Raw genomic sequence first — 20,144 nt, forward strand, 5'->3', positions numbered from 1 at the left:
CCTGGTTTGAGCCCGGGTATGGGCGAGGGGACGGACGTAAAGTTAAACTGTTACATTGATGCTGTTGACCCGGATCACTGGTTGCTGCGGAAAAAGGAGGAGGTCAAAAGGGGGGTGAGTGTAACGGATGTGAAATGGTTAGCGGTGGTGCGCGCTAATAGCGTTTCAATCGGTTATGTCACTCGCTTTGAGACCTTGAGGAAGTGGTTCCCCTTGCTCTGCAAGGGCTGCGGATTTTGTGGAGCGATGGGTAACGATGCTTCGTGGGTGTCAGTTGTTGATGTGTGCAGAAGGTCCCTGGTTCGCGCCCGGGTAGGGGCGAGGGAACGGACTAAAGTTAAACTGTTACACCTACATATTAATAGTGCTTCAGTAAGGTTGGCTTTTTAGTGTTTCATTACCATGGTTATCAACTTTACTGCAGGAATGGAACGTAAGTCACAGAAAATAGGTGTTGTGGTGGCAGCTGCAGAGAAGTACACAATACGTGGGATGACGAGATATTACAGCAGAAGAGTTACAGGGTGTGTTGAATGATAGTGTCACGTCCTCCCAGGCTGTTAGCCTGGTGTAGGATCGGGTCAAAATAGTGGAATGGGGTAGTGGGTTTTAATGAGTGTAGGTTAGTTGACAGGGTACTTTTCTCCTTTTCCCTTTCCCATTTTTGTATCACAAAGTATAATGGTTTCATACTCCACTCCAGTTGGTGGCGGTAATGCACCAATAATATTGGATGCCAACCGCCATTAAACCCCACCGAAGAAGATTATTCGGGGAGCGGCATAGTTACATTATGTAGCATTAATGTAATGTAACGTTATCTAATTTGTTTCCTTCGCTATTTAGCTACAGTAATATCTTAAGGTTGGGTGTTTCAAGCTACATATTTTACATTTAGCTAATTTAGCAATCTAGATAGCCTAACTAACTTATGTAGGTCTGTGGCTTTATCTAGCTAACGTTAGCTAACATGCATTCTACCATAACAATTCGTTTTTAACTTCCAGTGTTGTCCAGTCGTTCTGCATCTCTTCTGGAATGGATTGTGGGAAGGAGAGGGTTGTCGCGTTGGTGGATATGGACTGTTTCTACGTGCAGGTGGAACAGAGGCTGAACCCAGCGCTGAAAAACACCCCGTGTGTGGTCGCACAGTACAAGACATGGAAGGGAGGCGGGTGAGTCACAGACACAGAGATTCTCCTTCCCAAGGCCAATGGTATTGAGAGCGGCGTAGCTAGCATACACGCTTCAATCCAGAATAAAACATGTAGACCTAGGGGCAATGGGACAGTGGGAGTGACTCGTAGGTGTTTCCCCTTATCCCATGTTTCTTTGTTGTATGGGTCAGGCTGGCTAAGGTTTAACTTCAGTGTTCATTATAATGTAATGGAGACAGTCATTGGAGTTAAACATTAGTTCAGGCTGGGCCTGACTTGTGATGCATACCTACATCGCCTGATTCTCAGCTCTGCAAAACGTTTGTCTCTCCCATACATTACAGTTTTTTGTTGCATGGACTGTTCAGAAAACATGCCTTGACTATGATACTCACACTTTATCTTTACCCAGTATCATAGCTGTGAGTTATGAGGCCAGGGCCCATGGTGTCACCAGGAACATGTGGGCAGACGATGCCAAGAAACTGTGCCCAGATCTCCAGGTTGCAAGGGTCAGAGAGTCACATGGGAAGGCAGACCTCACCCAGTAGGTGTCCATTATACAATATTTTAAATGACTTCGGTGACTAAGTGAATCCCCAGGAACCCCTTCAGAAAGCCGTCAGTGCTAACCAGCTAACTGTCACCGCCTGTGTAGTTACCGGGAGGCGAGTGTACAGGTGTTTGAGGTGATGTCACGCTTCGCTGTGCTCGAGAGGGCCAGTATTGACGAGGCCTACATGGACCTGACTGCTGCGGTACAGCAGAGATTGAAAAGCATGACTGACCAGCAGGTAGACCCTCAGCTCCTGAAGACCAGCCACGTCCAGGGCTACCCACTGGCTCCTCTTGACCAGGAAGAGGCAGCACAGGACACCACAACTGATAAAGGTAGGTTTTAAACCGCGGTCGTCATTGGGCTGGGATTGGGTTAGTTTACCCCAAGAACTCTAAATGAGTGTCGAGTTTTAGCATTTCAGAAAAATATTTAGGCCTATCTCTTTTAGTGCTGTGTTCTCATTTTATATATGTGGTATCTTGATATTCTGTATCTGTCCACATCCCTGGGTTTCTAATCAAAGACCATGTCATTGCAGTCTTAAAAAATAAAATAAAAGTGAATTACATTTTATTGGTTGCGTACACATATTTAGCAGGTGTTCCTAACTCCCAACAGTGCAGTAATACCCCAAAATACATATACCCCCCCACACACACACACATAAAAAAGGGATTAAGAAATATTAGATCGAGCAATGTCAGAGTTCGGAATATAAATATACACTGAGTGTACAAACACTGCTCTTTCCATGGCAGATTGACCAGGTGAATCCAGGCGAAAACTATTATCCTTTATTGAGGTTCAATTTGGAGGCGTAAGAAACGCACACCTGTTTAGGCGAGGTGCGGGCTAGCAGAGTAGAACACGTGAAAAAGGAGAGCCGCACACTCTAGGAGCTCAGATGCAACAATTTAATAACCAACTTTTCGACAGACAAGCTGTCTCCATCATGGTATAATTACAGACACTGCGGGTCACTAGTTTGTATTAACTGGGTGGTTTGAGCACGGAATGCTGATTGGCTGAAAGCTGTGGTATATGAGACCGTATACCACGGGTATGACAAAACATTTACTTTTACTGTTCTAATTACATTTGTAACCCGTGTATAATAGTTTCAAAGAACACACAGGTGTCTGTAATCATGGCTGGGTGTGGCTTGATTTCATTGGTTAATTTACAGATATAAATACAACCATATAAAAAGTATAGATGGGAAACATACCATCATAGATATAATTTGGCTACATACAAGGGTCTTTAAATTAAAGATTCAGGCAGCCTCTCGTTTAACAATAAATGATCAAGGTTACCCCCTCTCCTAGGGTGGGTGACTGTTTTCGATGCCGATATAATGAAGGGACGAAATAGTGGTTCGCTTCCAAAAAGTTGGCCGCACCTGGGTACGTCGAGTTTTTGCACCTAATGGTTCTACGATGCTCCGGGATTCTTACTTTTAATTAGCGTTTTACCCACATCATTTGTTTACCACAAGGACAAGTTATAAGATAAATAACTGCCTTAGTGGAGCACGTAATAACACCTTTGATTGGGATCTGTTTCCCAGTTTGAAGGATCTACATTTGTACATGCTGTTGCATTCAGCACAGCCATTACACTTGTAGTTTCCATCCAGTAGAGGTGCAAATAGACGTTGTGCGGGGGAATTTTGGGTTTACCCATTGATCTCTAAGATTTCTGCCCCGCGAGAATACTACCAAGGCAGGGTCCGAAAACACATTACCGATACTGTCATCGAATCTTAGAATGTGCCAATGTTTGTGAACAATTCCTTTAATTTGTTCAAAGCAATTTGAATAGCGCGTAGTAAGAACGCAAGAATGATTATTTTTGCGAGACTGTCCTTGAAAGAGATCATGTCTTGATTTGTTTTGGATTGTTTCAATGGCAGTATTAATCTGACTGTTTTTGTACCCCCTTTGCTTGAATTTTGTCTCAGCCATATGATTATTTTGATTCAACAGAATTGGCTGTAGGGCAAACTGTTTTTCAAGGGAAACGGTGACAGCTATCAGCCCTCAAACGGTTACGATCAGTATGGTTTCCTGTAAAAATCTGTGTATATTACATTATCCTCACACAAAATCAAAAGATCAAGGAAACTGATTTGACGTGTCTCAGATTGCATAGTAAACTTCAGGTGCTCAGAACAAGAGTTAAGAAAAGCATGGAACGCCTGGAGTTGTTTTGCATCACCCCTCCATAGAACAAAAATATCATCAATATACCGTTTCCGCATAATAATGTTAGGCAAGGAAACATTTTTGAGAGGATTGAAAATAGACTGTTTCCATGTAACCCACGTACAAATTAGCATGGTTAGGAGCCATAGGGGATCCCATAGCAGTATCCTTCGTCTGGATAAAGAAATCCTTTAGAAACATGAAATAGTTGTTGTGTGTGTACTATTTCAGCCAATGTTATAATGCATGCATGTAGTTCATTAGGGTCATGTTACAGAAGAAAATGTTCCATTGCTTCAATTACCGCCCTCGTGTGGAATATTTGTGTGTAACGACTCAACATCAGAAGTAATTTACAAAGTATTCTCAGGGAGAGGATCAAGAGATTCAATGATAGCGATCATACTGCTGGTGTCCTTTACAAAGGGGGGAGCTGTTCTGTGAGTGGTCTGATTAAAACAAGTAGATAAAGGAGCCGTTACTGCATCAATGCCCACTACTATAGGGCACCCAGCAGGTTTTGTAACAATCTGGTGTAATTTCGGCAAAGTATAGAAAGTGGCAATTTTAGGGTGTTGAATAGCCAAAAAGTTGTGTTCTTTTTTTGGTGATTTGATCAGAACTTAAATACCCATCTAGGACAGTAAAGATGGTGTTCTGACATTGGGAAATGGGGTCACTTCTGAGTTTCTTAGATAAGGTTTTGTGAAGCAGTTGTCTGACACTCATTTACATAAACTGTCCTATCCATGATTACTACCGACCCACCCGTATCAGCAGGGCGGGTAAGGACTGACGTATCAGACTAAGTCAAGCAAAGCTTGTTTTTCATCCTTATGGAAATTATGGAAATATATGTACTCATGCTTGTTCTTAAAGAGATTACCAACATCTTTTTAAAGCAGTCTTTGATATTCCTCAATAGAGCGGTTGCGGTTGGCTGGAGGTACAAAATAACTCTGACTTCTAAAAGGAGTTGGAGTGTGTGCAGGTGAGGTCACCTGTTAAATCCACTTCAATCAGTGTAGGTGAAGCGGAGGAGACAAGTTAATAAAGGAGTTTTAAGCCTTGAGACAATTGAGACATGGATTGTGTATGTTTGCCATTTCAGAGAATTAATGGGCAGCACAATCTTTAAGTGCCTTTGGACGGGGTATGGCAGTAAAGGCCAGGCGCACCAGTTTGTGTCAAGAACTGCAAACTTTCTGGGTTTTTCATGCTGAACAGTTTCCCGTCTGTATCAAGAATGGTCCACCACCCTAAGGACACCCAGCCTTGGAGTCAACATGGGCCAGCATCCCTGCTTTCGACACCTTGTCGAGTCCATGCCCTGACGAATCCTTTTGTTCTGAGGACAAAAGGAGGTGCAACTCAATATTAGGAAGGTGTTCTTAATATTTTGTACACTCAGTGTATATGTATATGATGGTGTATATAGACATTATGGGCAGTATATGAATAGAAAAGGGGTGTACAACAGTAGTTATATAGGATAGGCCTTGACTAGAATAAAGTAAATACAAATGAAGTGGGTAAAACGGTATGTTAACATGGTGCTCCTCTCCATGTTTTTCCCCAGAAGAACGAAGGTCCAGTGGGCTGCAGCAGTGGCTGTCCTCTGTGTCAGGGGGCTCTGGCTGTGCAGAGCTGCAGTTGGCGCTGGGGGCTGTGATCGTCGAGGAGATGAGGGCTGCAGTGGAGCAGCACACAGGCTACCGCTGCTCGGCAGGGATATCCCACAACAAGGTCAGTACTCTCTTCCCCTCTCAACACAACCAGTGTGTTCTACCTCTTTCTGTCAATAGTTCTACTAGCTTTCTTTACTTGTCCTTTCTGTCATGATCACTGAATTTATCATGTCTCCCCAGGTGCTGGCTAAACTAGCCTGTGGTCTGAACAAACCCAACCGCCAGACACTCCTGCCATTAGGCTCTGTTCCAGAGCTCTTCAACTCACTTCCCATTGGCAAAATGTGAGTGTACTGCTAGTTAAAACTAACCGTGTGCTGTAACTGAGAGACAATTAAGTCAAATGACACAATTACACATATCCTTCACTATACATGCAACATACAATACAATCTTTCCTGGACTACAGGACCATCAGACTATGCAGATTAATACAGAATCAACTTTACAGACTCAGAGATAGACTGATCCGGTCCTGTTGTTCCTCTCTCCAGCCGAAACCTGGGGGGTAAGCTGGGGTCGTCCATCACAGAGACCCTGGAGGTAGAGAACATGGGGGAACTGACCCGCTTCTCTCAGGCCCAGCTGGGACAGCACTTTGGGGACAAGACTGGGTAAACAACACACACTTCCTTCATGTCATGAAGTATATAAACCACTCTTCCTCAATGAACCACACTTATGTAATACTGTGGATCATTTTAAGTTATTAGCTAAAATTGTAATATTGCAATCTGGTGTTGTGAAAGGAACTATCCTCTTAAATATGTTATACTATTTGGTGCCAGTGGTGGCTAATATACAGTGCCTTCGGAAGGTATTCAGACCCCTTGACTTTTTCCACATTTTGTTAAGATACAGCCTTATTCTAAAATGTATTGAATATTTTGTTCCTCATCAATCTACACACAATACCCCATAATGACAAAGTCAAAAACAGTGTTAGACATTTTTGCTAATTAAAAAAAATATATATATATATTATATTTACATAAGTATTCTGACCCTTTACTCGGTACGTTGTTGAATCGAATCACATTTTATTGGTCACATACACATGGTTAGCAGATGTTAATGTGAGTGTAGCGAAATGCTTGTGCTTCTAGTTCCGACAGTGCAGTAATATCTAACAAGTAATCTAACAATTTCACAACAACTCCCTTATACACACAAGTGTAAAGGGATGAATAAGAATATGTAGATAAAAATATATGGATGAGAAATGGCCGTGCGGCATAGGGAAGATTAATAATTATTAAAGTGGCTAGAGATTTGAGTCTGTATGTCGGCAGCAGCCACTCAATGTTAGTGATGGCTGTTTAACAGTCTGATGGCCTTGAGATAGAAGCTGTTTTTCAGTCTCTCGGTCCCAGCTTTGATGCACTCGCCTTCTGCATGATAGCGGGGTGAACAGGCAGGGGCTCGGGTGGTTGTTGTCCTTGATGAACTTTTTGGCCTTCCTGTGACATCGGGTGGTGTAGGTGTCCTGGAGGGCAGGTAGTTTGCCCCCGGTGATGCGTTGTGCAGACCTCACTACCCTCTGGAGAGCCTTACGGTTGCGGGTGGAGCAGTTGCCGTACCAGGCTGTGATACAGCCCGACAGGATGCTCTCGTTTGTGAATCTGTAAAAGTTTGTGAATGTTTTCGGGGACAAGCCAAATTCCTTCTGCCTCCTGAGGTTGAAGAGGCGCTATTGCGTCTTCTTCACCACACTGTCTGTGTGGGTGGACCATTTCAGAGGTGCCTTTGGCAGTGATTACTGCATCAATTCTTGGGTATGACACTATAAGCTTGGCACACCTGTGTTTGGGGAGTTTCTGTATTCTTCTCTGCAGATCCTCTCAAGTTCTGTCAGGTTGGATGGGGACCGTTGCCGCACAGCTATTTTCGCGTATCTCCAGAGATGTTCAATCCGGTTCAAGTCTGGGCTCTGGCTGGGCCACTCGAGGACATTCAGTGACTTGTCCCGAAGCCACTCCTGCGTTGTCTTGGGGTTGTTGCGTAGGGTTGTTGTCCTGTTGGAAGGTGAACCTTAGCACCAGTCTGACGACCGGAGCACTTTGGAGCAGGTTTTCATCAAGGATCACTCTGTACTTTGCTCCGTTTATCTTTGAGTCGATCCTGACTCATCTCCCAGTTCCCGTCACTGAAAAACAACCCCACAGCATGATGCTGCCACCACCATGCTGCTGCCATCATGCTTCACCGTAGGGATGGAACCAGGTTTCCTTCAGACGTGATGCTTGGCATTCAGGCCAAAGAGTTCCATCTTGGTTTCATCAGACCAGAGAATCTTGTTTCTCATGGTCTGAGAGTTATTGGGTGCCTTTTGGCAAACTCCAAGCAGGCTATCACGTGCCTTTTACTGAGGAGTAGCTTCCATCTGGCCACTCTACCATAACGGCCTGATTTGGCCTGACCATAACGGCCTGATTTGTCCTGACCATCTACCATAACGGCCTGACCATAACGGCCTGATTTGTCCTGACCATCTACCATAACGGCCTGACCATAACGGTCTGATTTGTCCTGACCATCTACCATAACGGCCTGACCATAACGGCCTGAGTGTTGCAGAGATGTTTGTCCTTCTGGAAGGTTCTCCCATCTCCACAGAATAACTCTAGAGCTCTGTCAGTGACCATCAGGTTCTTGGTCACCTCCCTGACCAAGCCCCTTTTCCGATTGCTCAGTTTGGCTGGGCGGCCAGTTTTAGGAAGAGTCTTGGTGGTTCCAAACTTCTTCCATTTAAGAATGATGGAGGCCACTGTGTTCTTGGGGATCTTCAATGCTGCAGAAATGTTTTGGTACCCTTCCCCAGATCTGTGCGTCAGCACAATCTTGTCTCGGAGCTCTACGGACAATTCCTTTTGGCCTCATGGCTTGGTTTTTGCTCTGACATGCACTGTCAACTGTGGGACCTTATATAGACAGGTGTGTGCCTATCCAAATCATGTCCAATCAATTGAATTTACCACAGGTGGACTCCAAGTTGTAGAAACACCTCAAGGATGAGTAATGGAAACAGAATGCTCCTGAGCAAAGGTTTCCAATTTCATAGCAAAGGGTCTGAATACTTATGTAAATTAGATGTTTTTTTTATTCTAAAAACCTGTTTTCGCTTTGTCATTATGGGCTATTGTGTGTACATTGCTGAGGATTATTTTTTTTTTAATCCATTTTAGAATAAGGCTGTAATGTAACACAATGTGTAAAAAGTCAAGGGGTCTGAATACTTTCCAAATGCACTGTAGTTCCCATATTGATATAATAAATATTGCTCTCTTCAGCCAGTGGCTGTATGACCTGTGTCGGGGGATTGACTTTGAGGCAGTGAAGCCCAGACAACTCCCTAAATCCATCGGCTGCAGCAAGACCTTCCCTGGGAAGACATCTCTCACTACCAGAGAGCGGGTACTTGGCTATATTCATGCCCTCTCTCCATCTGTTCTTCTGTCTGCCTCTGGTGCATCTCGGTAGATTATGGCCAGTCTACCGTGTTGATTCCTGTTGAGCTCTGTTGTCTGTTGATGTCTGAATAAAATACTCTGTCTTATCTCTGCAGGTGCAGCACTGGCTCTATCAACTGGCTCTGGAGCTGGAGGAGAGACTGACCAAGGACAGAGAGCTGGTGAGGGACTTCATCTCACCATCTTCTGTTTTTCTCATCCCTCCCTGTCTGGTCACACCCTCATGAGACTGAGGGATGGAAGGATAATCTGCAATTGAAGTTGGAAGTTTACATAAACCTTAGCCAAATACATTTAAACTTAGTTTTTCACAATTCCTGGCATTTAGTCCTAGTAAAAATTCTCTGTCTTAGGTCAGTTAGGATCACCACTTTTATTTTAAGAATGTGAAATTTCAGAATAATAGAGTGGTTTATTTCAGCTTTTATTTCTTTCATCAAATTCCCAGTGGGTCAGAAGTTTGCATACACTCAATTAGTATTTAGTAGCATTGCCTTTAAATTGTTAAACCTGTGTCAAACGTATCGGGTAGCCTTCCACAAGCTTCCCACAATAAGTTGGGTGAATTTGGTCCCATTCCTCCTGACAGAGCTGGTGTAACTGAGTCAGGTTTGTAGGCCTCCTTGCTCGCGCATGCTTTTTCAGTTCTGCCCACAAATGTTCTATGGGATTGAGGTCAGGGCTTTGTGATGGCTACTCCAATACCTTGACTTTGTTGTCCTTAAGCCATTTTGCCACAACTTTGGAAGTATGCTTGGGGTCATTGTCCATTTGGAAGACCCATTTGCGACCGAGCTTTAACTTTCTGACTGATATCTTGAGTTGTTGCTTCAATATATCCACAAAATTGTCCATCCTCATGATGCCATCTATATTGTGAAGTGCACCAGTCCTTTCTGCAGCAAAGCACCTCCACAACATGTTGCTGCCACCACCTGCTTCACGTTTGGGATGATGTTCTTCGGTTTGCAAGCCTCCCATTTTTCCTCCAAACATAATGATGGTCATTATGGCCAAACAGTTCTATTTTTGTTTCATCAGACCAGAGGACATTTCTCCAAAAAGTACGATCTTTGTCCCCATGTGCAGTTGCAAACCGTAGTCTGGCTTTTTTATGGCGGTTTTGGAGCAGTGGCTTCTTCCTTGCTTCTCAGGTTATGTCGATATAGGACTCGTTTTACTGTGGATATAGATACTTTTGTACCTATTTCCTCCAGCATCTTCACAAGGTCCTTTGCTGTTGTTCTGGGATTGATTTGCACTTTTCGCCCAAAAGTACGTTCATCTCTAGGAGACAGAACGCGTCTCCTTCCTGAGAGGTATGACGGCTGCGTGGTCCCATAGTGTTTATACTTGCATACTATTATTTGTACAGATGAGCGTGGTACCTTCAGACGTTTGGAAATTGCTCCCAATGATGAACCAGACTTGTGGAGGTCTACAATTTGGCTGATTTCTTTTGATTTTCTCATGATGTCAAGCAAAGAGGCACTGAGTTTGAAGGTAGGCCTTGTAATACATCCACAGGTACACCTCCAATTGACTCAAAGGATGTCAATTAGCCTATCAGAAGCTTCTAAAGCCTTGTCATGATTTTCTGTTATTTTCCAAGCTGTTTAAAGGCACAGTCAACTTAGTGTATGGAAACTTCTGACCCACTGGAATAGTGATGCAGTGATTTATAAGTGAAATAATCTGTCTGTAAACAATTGTTGGAAACATTACTTGTGTCATGCACAAAGTAGATGTCCTAACCGACTTTCCAAAACTATAGTTTGTTAACAAGAAATTTGTGGAGTAGTTGAAAAACTAGTTTTAATGACTCCGACCTAAGTGTATGTAAACTTCCGACTGCAACTGTACCTCCCCACCTGCATGCCTATCACTCCTCTAAATTCCATTTCTGTCACTCTCTCTCCCTCTGTGTAGAATGGTCGTGTGGCTAAGCAGTTGACTGTGGGTGTAAGGCAGTTGGGTGATAAAAGGCCCAGCAGTTTCTCTCGGTGCTGCTCGTTGGCACGCTACGACGCCACCAAGATCTCCTCGGACAGCTTCGCAATCCTCAAGAGTCTCAACACAGCAGGGAACCATCAGGCAGCATGGCAAGTTGCACAAATGAAGTCTGCCGTGACATTAGCTATATATGCAACCAACTCTAGACAGCATGGCAAATATAACACCATTATTTGGAACACTACAGCTATAGCCACCCTGAAATCTAAACCTTCAGAGATGTTGATTTCCCATGGCTGTCTGTTTTCGAATGTATATGTGTCTCACTTTCTCTTTCTGTTTCTTTCTATCCAGGACTCCTCCCCTCACCCTGCTCCACATTTCGGCCAGTAAATTTAATGATTCACCCTCTGCCGCGGCCGGAGGAATTGCCAGCTTCCTGTCCAGTGATGTCACTTGCACCCAGGCCTCCACTCAGTCTTGCTCTGGTTCAAAGAATGACTCCACCCCCAAGAGACCCGGTGCCATCCAGTCCTTCTTCCAAAGATCTGCAGAGAAACAGAGGAAGGATGAAGAGGGAGAGGAAGAAGAGAATGATAGGGGCTATGGAACCTTTCTCCCGCCTTCCTCTTTTCCTGTGTCTTTCTCTGTAGTAGAGAGGAGTGTGTCTGAGAAAGAAAAAACAACATCAACTGTCTCTAGTACATCTTGTCACTCTTCTTCTGTGGTCAGTTCATCAGCCAGCCCCCATACTGGCATCACTTCCTTCTTTCAGAGGAAGACTCTTGGGAGAAACCAGCAGCCCGTAACCGCAGCCTCACACAGCGACAGTCTCGCAACAGGCAAAATAAGATGTTCCACAGTAGGATATGATACAATAGGGAGTGTCCAACTTTTAACAGACACAGTTGGGTGTGAAATAGCAGGAAGTTACACAGCTCCCGGAGCTGAAACATGTGACGAGCAGACTGCGAACACTAGTTCTAACCAAGCAAAGGACCAATCTCTGGGGTCTGGGGAGGGAACTTGTACTCTATCAGAGGAAAAACAGTCTGAGGGGTCAGAGTTTTCCTACTATCCCCCTTCTGACCCGCCTCAGTGCCTGGCCAGTGTGGCCAAAGAGGACCTGCTGACTTGTGAGTGCTGTGGCCAGGACGTGCTGGCCTGGGAGATGCCTGAACATAATGACTACCACTTTGCCTTGGACCTACAGAACTCTTTCTCCTCTGCAAGCACAACCACCAACACCTCTCTTCATTCCTCCTCTGTTTCAACTGCCTCCCGCCCCCCTCTCAGGGCAGGCGCCCTTCAGTTGTCCCGGGGGAAGAGGGGCCAGCCAACACCCCAGCCTAAACGGCCCCGCTCCCAAGGTGGTAGTACTGGTACGCTGGACTCCTTCTTCAAGAGGAGCTGAGGACAAAGTGGAGGAAAAGAAGAGACGGACCATGAAAGGAGGTAGAGAATACACTGTGCTGGACTGGTTACTTCTGCTGATGCTATTTAAACTGACCAACAATATTCTAAACTCACTGCCAAAACAATTTATGTGATTGTATGGCGAGATGCTGTTTAATTGTAATGGCAATTATTGTACAGAATAAATATTTTTACCTATAGAAAATTAGCATATTTTATGATGGTTCTACAGATATTGGTAATGCCATACTTTCCTGGATGTCCTCTTTCAAGGGATATGTTGTCTTGAGAAGCTTGTACATTTCTGTGATCATGTTTCCATTAAACATTAAACAGTGTTGTGGGCCTTTTTTATCAACCATGTGAAATGTGTTTTTGCCACTAGATGGTAGCATCACACATGACGAGCACACGCAAAGTTAAGGCACTCAATTTAATGCTTATTCAGCTTAGATACAGTATTCGTGTTCAAGGAAATTGTTTGCTTAGTTTTACCAATGCAAATCTAAGAGAAGGCAAACATGCAAAATGCCCCCATGTGCTATTGGGCTTTTGCTGTGATAACATTGTTAAAGGTCAGCCAACAGACATTTGGCCCACCTTGTGAATAAACTAATGAGTCAGTGTAATCAGTATAAACAGTAGCCTATATTGCAGAAAGTGGGCTGTAGTGTGACTATCTCCACAGCTGTTAAACACTATAATGCTCGTACTGAAGTAGTCTTCTTTAAACTATTCCATATCAGGTTATTTTCCTAATAGTTTCAAACAAAAGAGAAGGTAAGTGGAAACCTCATGTTGGGTTTACTTCCAGGTCATGGCAGAGTTAGGCTGGTGTGAGCGCAACAAGGAGGCCCTAAACGTATGACAGACACATCGCCAGTCCCGTCAATGATAAGTCCTGCGAACTAACAGAATATAACTACTTTCATTTTGTGGATTTAACAATATAATTATGTGGATTTAACACTAGAATGACAATTTCAATAACATCTTAATACTGAGGTTCAATCTTAATGTCTGTTTTGTTATCTTTGACCTCAGTACTGTCCTGGTTGCCTCTATGATGAGTGGCATTGCACCATTTCTGGGTGTCACATGCTTTTGTGTACATTCTCTCTACGTGAGGAATCAAGTGATCATCCCTTTCATAACACAGTGGTGTTTCAGTCTGACTCACAGTTTCTAGTGTCTTGCATCAGCTGAGTAATAGAAAGGGAGGCGGCTAACAAAGGGGAGGCGAGAGAACTTCATGGACCCATTTATTATAGCTTTTCACCAGGGCACCCTTCAGGTAAACAGCCTAACTACACCATTGAGGTGTAGAATCTAGAGAAAACACAGACAAAAATGAATGTAACAACTTTTTATTTATGTGTACCATAATATACAAACTGGATCTATACATAAATATGTGGTACACCACCCCACACATAACAGCGCAAACTGGAAACAGACGCCTCACAAGTCCTCAACTGGCAGCTTGATTAAATAGTACCCGCAAAACACCAGTCTCAACATCAACAGTGAAGAGGCGACTCCGGAATGCTGGCCTACTAGGCAGAGTTACTCTGTCCAGTGTCTGTGTTCTTTTGCCCATCTTAAAATGTTATTTTTATTGGCCAGTCTAAGATATAGCTTTTTCTTTGCAACTCTGGCTAGAAGGCTAGCATCCCGGAGTCGCCTCTTCACTGTTGACGTTGAGACTGGTGTTTTGCAGGTACTATTTAATCAAGCTGCCAGTTGTGGACTTGTGAGGCGTCTGTTGTTCAAACTAGACACTCTAATGTACTTGTCCTCTTGCTCAGTTGTGCAACGGGGCCTCCCACTCCTCTTTCTATTCTGGTTAGAGCCAGTTTGCTATGTTCTGTGTAGGTAGTGCACAGCGTATGAGATATTCAGTTTCTTGGCAATTTCTCGCATGGAATAGCCTTAATTTCTCAGAACAAGAGTAAACTGATGAGTTTCAGAAGAAAGTTATTTGTTTCTGGCCATTTTGAGCCTGTAATCAAACCCACAAATGCTGACGCTCCAGATACTCAACTAGTCTAAAGAAGGACAGTTTTAATGCTTCTTTAATCAGGACAACAGTTTTCATCTGTGCTAACATAATTGCAAAAAGTTTTTCTAATGATCAATTAGCCTTTTAAAATTATGAACTTGGATTAGCTAACACAACATGCCATTGGAAAACAGGAGTGATGGTTGCTGATAATGGGCCTCTTTACGGCTTTGCAGATATTCCATACAAAATCTGCAATTTCCAGCTACAATAGTCATTTACAACATTAACAATGTCTACACTGTATTCCTGATCAATTTTATGTTATTTTAATGGGGAAGAAATGGGCTTTTCTTTCAAAAACAAGGACATTTCTAAGTGACCCCAAACTTTTGAACGGTAGTGTATGTTTGAGTGAGAGGAGAGTGTGTGTAAGCACTTCACCCAGAGGTGTGAATCAACTGTGTTTAGGGTGACTGCTGCTTTACACTCATTTCCATATTTACTATTGGATAGATCTCTGTGCCTTTTGTAACCAGGTCTTCCTTACACCTCAACCTCACCGTGGTGACTGTTGCTATGTGATACAGGAGACAAAATATACTTCCCTCATCAGTATCTAGAAAAGCAAAAGAAAACAATCGAAATAGCAGTTCTTGAAAAGGCTTGAGAAAAGGTTTGGTGACAACAAGGCTTCGGAAAAACAAAGTAAAAGACAAAAGTTGAGGGAAAAGTCAGTTCTTTGCTGAGATGACAGGAGAGGGGCTTTGGAAGAAGCAGGAAGGCTAAAGATGACAGGAGAAAGAGACGGAACCCTCTCCTCCGATGTTCTAGATCCTGGGATCTAGCTGGGACGGCTGTGGTTCTCCTGTTCCACTGGGCGGTTCTGGGTTCTAGGCCTCGTCCTCCTCCTCACTCAGTGAGGGCTGTGACTGGGAGACAGGCTGCAGCTTGGTGACCTGGCCGATGCCTTTGGTGGCTCCCTCTCTGAACAGCAGCTTGGCCCCCACCTTCAGGTACTCTGGGTGCTTAATGAATTTAAAACACACCACCGCCTTCTCACCTGTCCTCAGCTCCTCCTGTGGTACACAGATAGATGGATTAGTAGTTTCATGGAAGAAGACTTGTATAGAATAGCATCACTATGTTAACACTTCACAACTATTCATTCTACAAATCCTTCTAACTAGTGTTGACACGATACCAGAAATATTTAAGTGTGTTAACTTTTGTGCAGCATGAGAGGGGAGCTAACATGATACATCCCAGACTCCCAGTGCAGGCTAGCAATGAGTAAGGGGGGAGCAGGCAAGGTTCACGCTATAATAAGGGGTAGGGGGCGTTGATAGACAGGCTTGATCCGTGAAGTACCGAAAGTAAAAAAAGATACAGTACCAAACGTTTTTTCATGTTCTAGTATCGAAATAGGACAGACGTTTCGGTATACCGTGCAACACTGCTTCATAAAATGTTCTGTCTGTGACTGCAGGGTTTACCCAGACAGAGAGGATTGTGGTACGGTGGACAACAGCCATGCACAGCCTTCACAAATCAAATCAAATTTTATTGGTGAAACACACATGATTAGCAGATGTTAAGGCGAGTGTAGCGAAATGCTTGCGCTTCTAGTTCCGACAGTGCAGTAATATCTAACAAGTAATCTAACAATTCCACAACAACTATTTTATACACACAAATCTAAAGGAATGAATAAGAATATGTACATATAAATATATGGATGAGCAATGACCGAGAGATGCATTAGATTATGTAAAATACAGTACATACATATGAGATGAATAGTGTAAGATATGTAAAAAATATTAAAGTGCCATTATTTAAAGTGACATTGTTTAAAGTGACTAGTGATCCATTTATTAAATTAGCCAATGATTCAAGTCTGAATGTAGGCAGCAGCCTCTCTGTGTTAGTGATGGCTGTTTAACTTCATCAGGGTAGGGGGCAGCATTGGGAATTTTGGATTAAAAGCTTGCCCAAATTAAACTGCCTGCTACTCAGCCATAAAAGCTAGAATATGCAGATAATTAGTAGATGTGGATAGAAAACACTCTGAAGTTTCTAAAATTGTTTGAATGATGTCTGTGAGTATAACAGAACTCATATGGCAGGCAAAAACCTGAGAAAGAAATCCAACCAGGAAGTGGGAAATCTGAGGTTTGTAGTTTTTCAACTCTTGCCTATCGAATACACAGTGTCTATAGGGTCATATTGCACTTCCTACGGCTTCCACCAGATGTCAACAGTCTTTAGAACCTTGTTTGAGGCTTCTACTGTGGGGGCGAATGAGAGGGGAATGAGTCAGAGGTCTGCCAGAGAGCCACGAGCTGACCATGCGCGTTCACGTAATAGTTAGCTTGCGTTCTATTGCATTTTTTTTCTATTACATTTTTACAGACAAAGGAATTCTCCGGTTGGAACATTATTGAAGATTTATGTTAAAAACATCCTAAACATTGATTCTATACATCGTTTGACATGTTTCACGGACTGTAACGGAACTTTTTGACTTTTCTTCTGCACCTAGTGATCGCGCCTCATGAATTTGGATTACTGGGCTAAACGCGCGAACAAAAATGAGGTATTTGGACATAAATGATGGACATTATCGAACAAAACAAACATTTATTGTCGAACTGGGATTCCTGGGAGTGCATTCTGATGAAGATCATCAAAGGTAAGTGAATAATTATAATGCTATTTCTGACTTCTGTTGACTACACAACATGGCGGATATCTGTTTGGGTTGTGTTGGTCTCTGAGCGCTGTACTCAGATTATTGCATGGTGTGCTTTTTCCATAAAGTTTTTTTGAAATCTGACACAGCGGTTGCATTAAGGAGAAGTTAATCTAAGATTCAATGCATAACAGTTGTATCTTTTAGCAATGTTTATTATGAGTATTTCTGTAAATTGATGTGGCTCTCTGCAAAATCACTGAATGTTTTGGAACTACTGAACATAACGGGCCAATGTAAACTCAGATTTTTGGATATAAATATGAACTTTACCAAACAAAACATACATGTATTGTGTAACATGGAGTCCTATGAGTGTCATCTGATAAAGGTTATCAAAGGCTAGTGATTAATTTTATCTCCATTTCTGCTTTTTGTGTCTCCTCTCTTTGGCTGGAAAAATGGCTGTGTTTTTCTGTGACTTGGCTCTGACCTAACATAATCGTCTGGTGTGCTTTCGTCGTAAAGCCTTTTTGAAATCGGACACTGTGGCTGGATTTACAACAAGTGTATCTTTAAAATGGTGTAAAATACTTGTATTTTGAGGAATTTTTATTATGGGATTTCTGTTGTTTTGCATTTGGCGCCCTGCAGTTTCACTGGCTGTTGACGAGGTGGGACGCTACCGTCCCACATACCCTAGTGAGGTTAACAGTCTGATGGCCTTGAGATAGAAACTGTTTTTCAGTCTCTTGGTCCCAGCTTTGATGCACCTGTACTGACTTCACCTTCTGGATGTTAACGAGGTGAACATCAGTGGCTCGGGTGGTTGTTGTCCTTGGTGATCTTTTTGGCCTTGCTGTGACATTGAGTGCTGTAGGTGTCCTAGAGGGCAAGTAGTTTGCCCCCAGTGATGCGTTGTGCAGACTGCACCACTCTCTAGAGAGCCTTGCGGGTTGAGGACGGTCCAGTTTCCTGAACAGGCGGTGATACAGCCCAACAGGATGCTCTTAAAACATTTTAGGGATCCCTTCACCCCCATTCCCGCTCGGATCCCGTTAACGGGACTGATTTAACAACATCCAGTGAAATTGCAGCACGCCAAATTCAAAAACAGAAATACTCATAAAAATAATTAATTAAACATACAAGTGTAATACATCAAAATACAGCTTAACTTCTTGTTAATCCAGCCACAGTGACAGATTTCAAAAAGGCCTTACGGCGTAAGCAGACCATGCGTATATCTGAGGACAGCACCCCGCATACAAACACATAGAAATCAGATTTCAACCAGGCAGGTGCTACACAAAAATCAGAAATAACGATATAATTCATGCCTTACCTTTGAAGATCTTCTTCTGTTTGCACTCCAAAATGTCCCATAAACATCACAAATGATCCTTTTGTTTGATAAATTCCTTCATTATATCCCCAAAATGTCAATTTATTTGGCGTGTTTGATTCAGAAATACACCGGTTCCAACTGTAAACTTGGTCCAAACATTTCAAACAACGTTCCTAATCCAAATGTATGTATCCTAAAACGTAAATAATCAATCAAATTTAAGACGAAATAAACTGTGTTCAATACCGGATGAAAACAAAAGTGAAGCTCGTTCTAGGTCGCGCTTATTCAAACAGTTTTAGAAACTTCAGAGTGTTTTCTATCCAAATCTACTAATAATATGCATATCCTAGTTTCTGGGCCTGAGTAGCAGGCAGTTTATTTTGGGCAGGCTTTTCATCCGGACGTGAAAATACTGCCCCCTAGCCCAAAGAGGTTTTAATGGTGCATCTGTAATAGTTTGTGAGGGTTTAAGTTGAAAAGCCACATTTCTTCAGCCTCCTGAGGTTGAAGGGGCACTGTTGCGCCTTCTTCACCACACTGTCTGTGTGAGTGGACAATTTCAGTGTGTCCGTGATGTGTAGGCAGAGGACCTTAAAACTTTCCACCTTCTTCACTGCTGTCCCATCGATGTGGATAGGGGGGTGCTCCCTCTGCTGTTTCCTGAAGTCCACGATCATCTCCTTTGTTTTGATGACGTTAAGTAAGAGGATGTTTTCCTGACACCACACTTCGAGTGCCTTCACCTCCTCCCTGTAGGCTGTCTCGTAGTTGTTGGTAATCAAGCCCAATACTGTTGTGTCGTCTCTAAACTTGATGATTGAGTTGGAGGCGTGCTTGGCCATGCAAGGATTTATATTTTAACTTTTGATACTTAAGTATATTTTACCAATTACATTTTATTTTGATACTTAAGTATATTTAAAACCAAATACTTTTAGACTTATACTCAAGTAGTATTTTACTGGCTGACTTTCAGTTTTACTTGATTAACTTTCTATTAAGGTATCTATACTTTTATTCAAGTATGATAATTGGGTACTTTTTCCACCACTGTCGAATGTATATGTGTCACTCTCTTTCCTTATCTTGCTATCCAGGACTCCTCCCCTCACCCTGCTCCACATTTCAGCCAGTCAATTTAATGACGCACCCTCTGCCGGGGCCGGAGGAATCACCGGCTTCCTGTCCAGTGATGTCACTACCAACCAGGCCTCCACTTAGTCTCGCTCTGTTTCAAAGAAGGACTCCACCCCCAAGAGACCCGGTGCCATCCAGTCCTTCTTCCAAAGAGCTACAGCGAAAGGGAGGAAGAGGGAGATTAAGAAAATGATAGGGACTGTGGAACCTTTCTCCCGCCTTCCTCTTTTCCTGTGTCTTTCTCTGTAGTAGAGGTGTGTGTCTGAGAATGAAATCCCAACCTCAACTCTATCTAGTACATCTTGTCACTCTTCTTGTGTAGAAAGCTTATCAGCCAGCCACCAGACTGGCATCTCCTTCTTTCAGAGGAAGACTCGGGAGAAACCAGTACCCTTAGCCTCATACAACAACAGTCTTACAACGGGCAGAACAAGATGTTAAACAGCGGGATATGATACAATAGGAAGTGTCCGAATAGAACTATTCCCATACACTGGAACGACAATTTC

The 20,144-nt window shown here is 43.1% G+C and overlaps 1 protein-coding gene across 3 annotated transcripts; it reads left to right on the plus strand.

The window, feature by feature from the left end:
* Window positions 1-718: 718 nt before the first annotated feature.
* On the plus strand, window positions 719-12,788 carry polh (polymerase (DNA directed), eta). Of its 3 annotated transcripts, none has more exons than XM_055902385.1 (11): window positions 719-806; window positions 1,008-1,175; window positions 1,570-1,704; window positions 1,816-2,048; window positions 5,503-5,669; window positions 5,792-5,895; window positions 6,106-6,225; window positions 8,902-9,025; window positions 9,177-9,242; window positions 11,011-11,183; window positions 11,389-12,788. In XM_055902385.1, exons 2-11 carry the CDS (start codon window positions 1,039-1,041, stop codon window positions 12,446-12,448), a joined length of 2,319 nt encoding a protein of 772 aa, XP_055758360.1. In that variant the 5' UTR covers window positions 719-806; window positions 1,008-1,038; the 3' UTR covers window positions 12,449-12,788. The 3 variants fall into 3 exon arrangements, with proteins under 3 accessions (XP_055758360.1, XP_055758357.1, XP_055758359.1); XM_055902382.1 differs by having other exon boundaries at window positions 744-864; XM_055902384.1 differs by having other exon boundaries at window positions 744-1,175.
* Window positions 12,789-20,144: the final 7,356 nt, after the last annotated feature.

This window comes from Salvelinus fontinalis, chromosome 37 (genome assembly GCF_029448725.1).
Source record: "Salvelinus fontinalis isolate EN_2023a chromosome 37, ASM2944872v1, whole genome shotgun sequence".
Taxonomy (NCBI): domain Eukaryota; kingdom Metazoa; phylum Chordata; class Actinopteri; order Salmoniformes; family Salmonidae; genus Salvelinus; species Salvelinus fontinalis.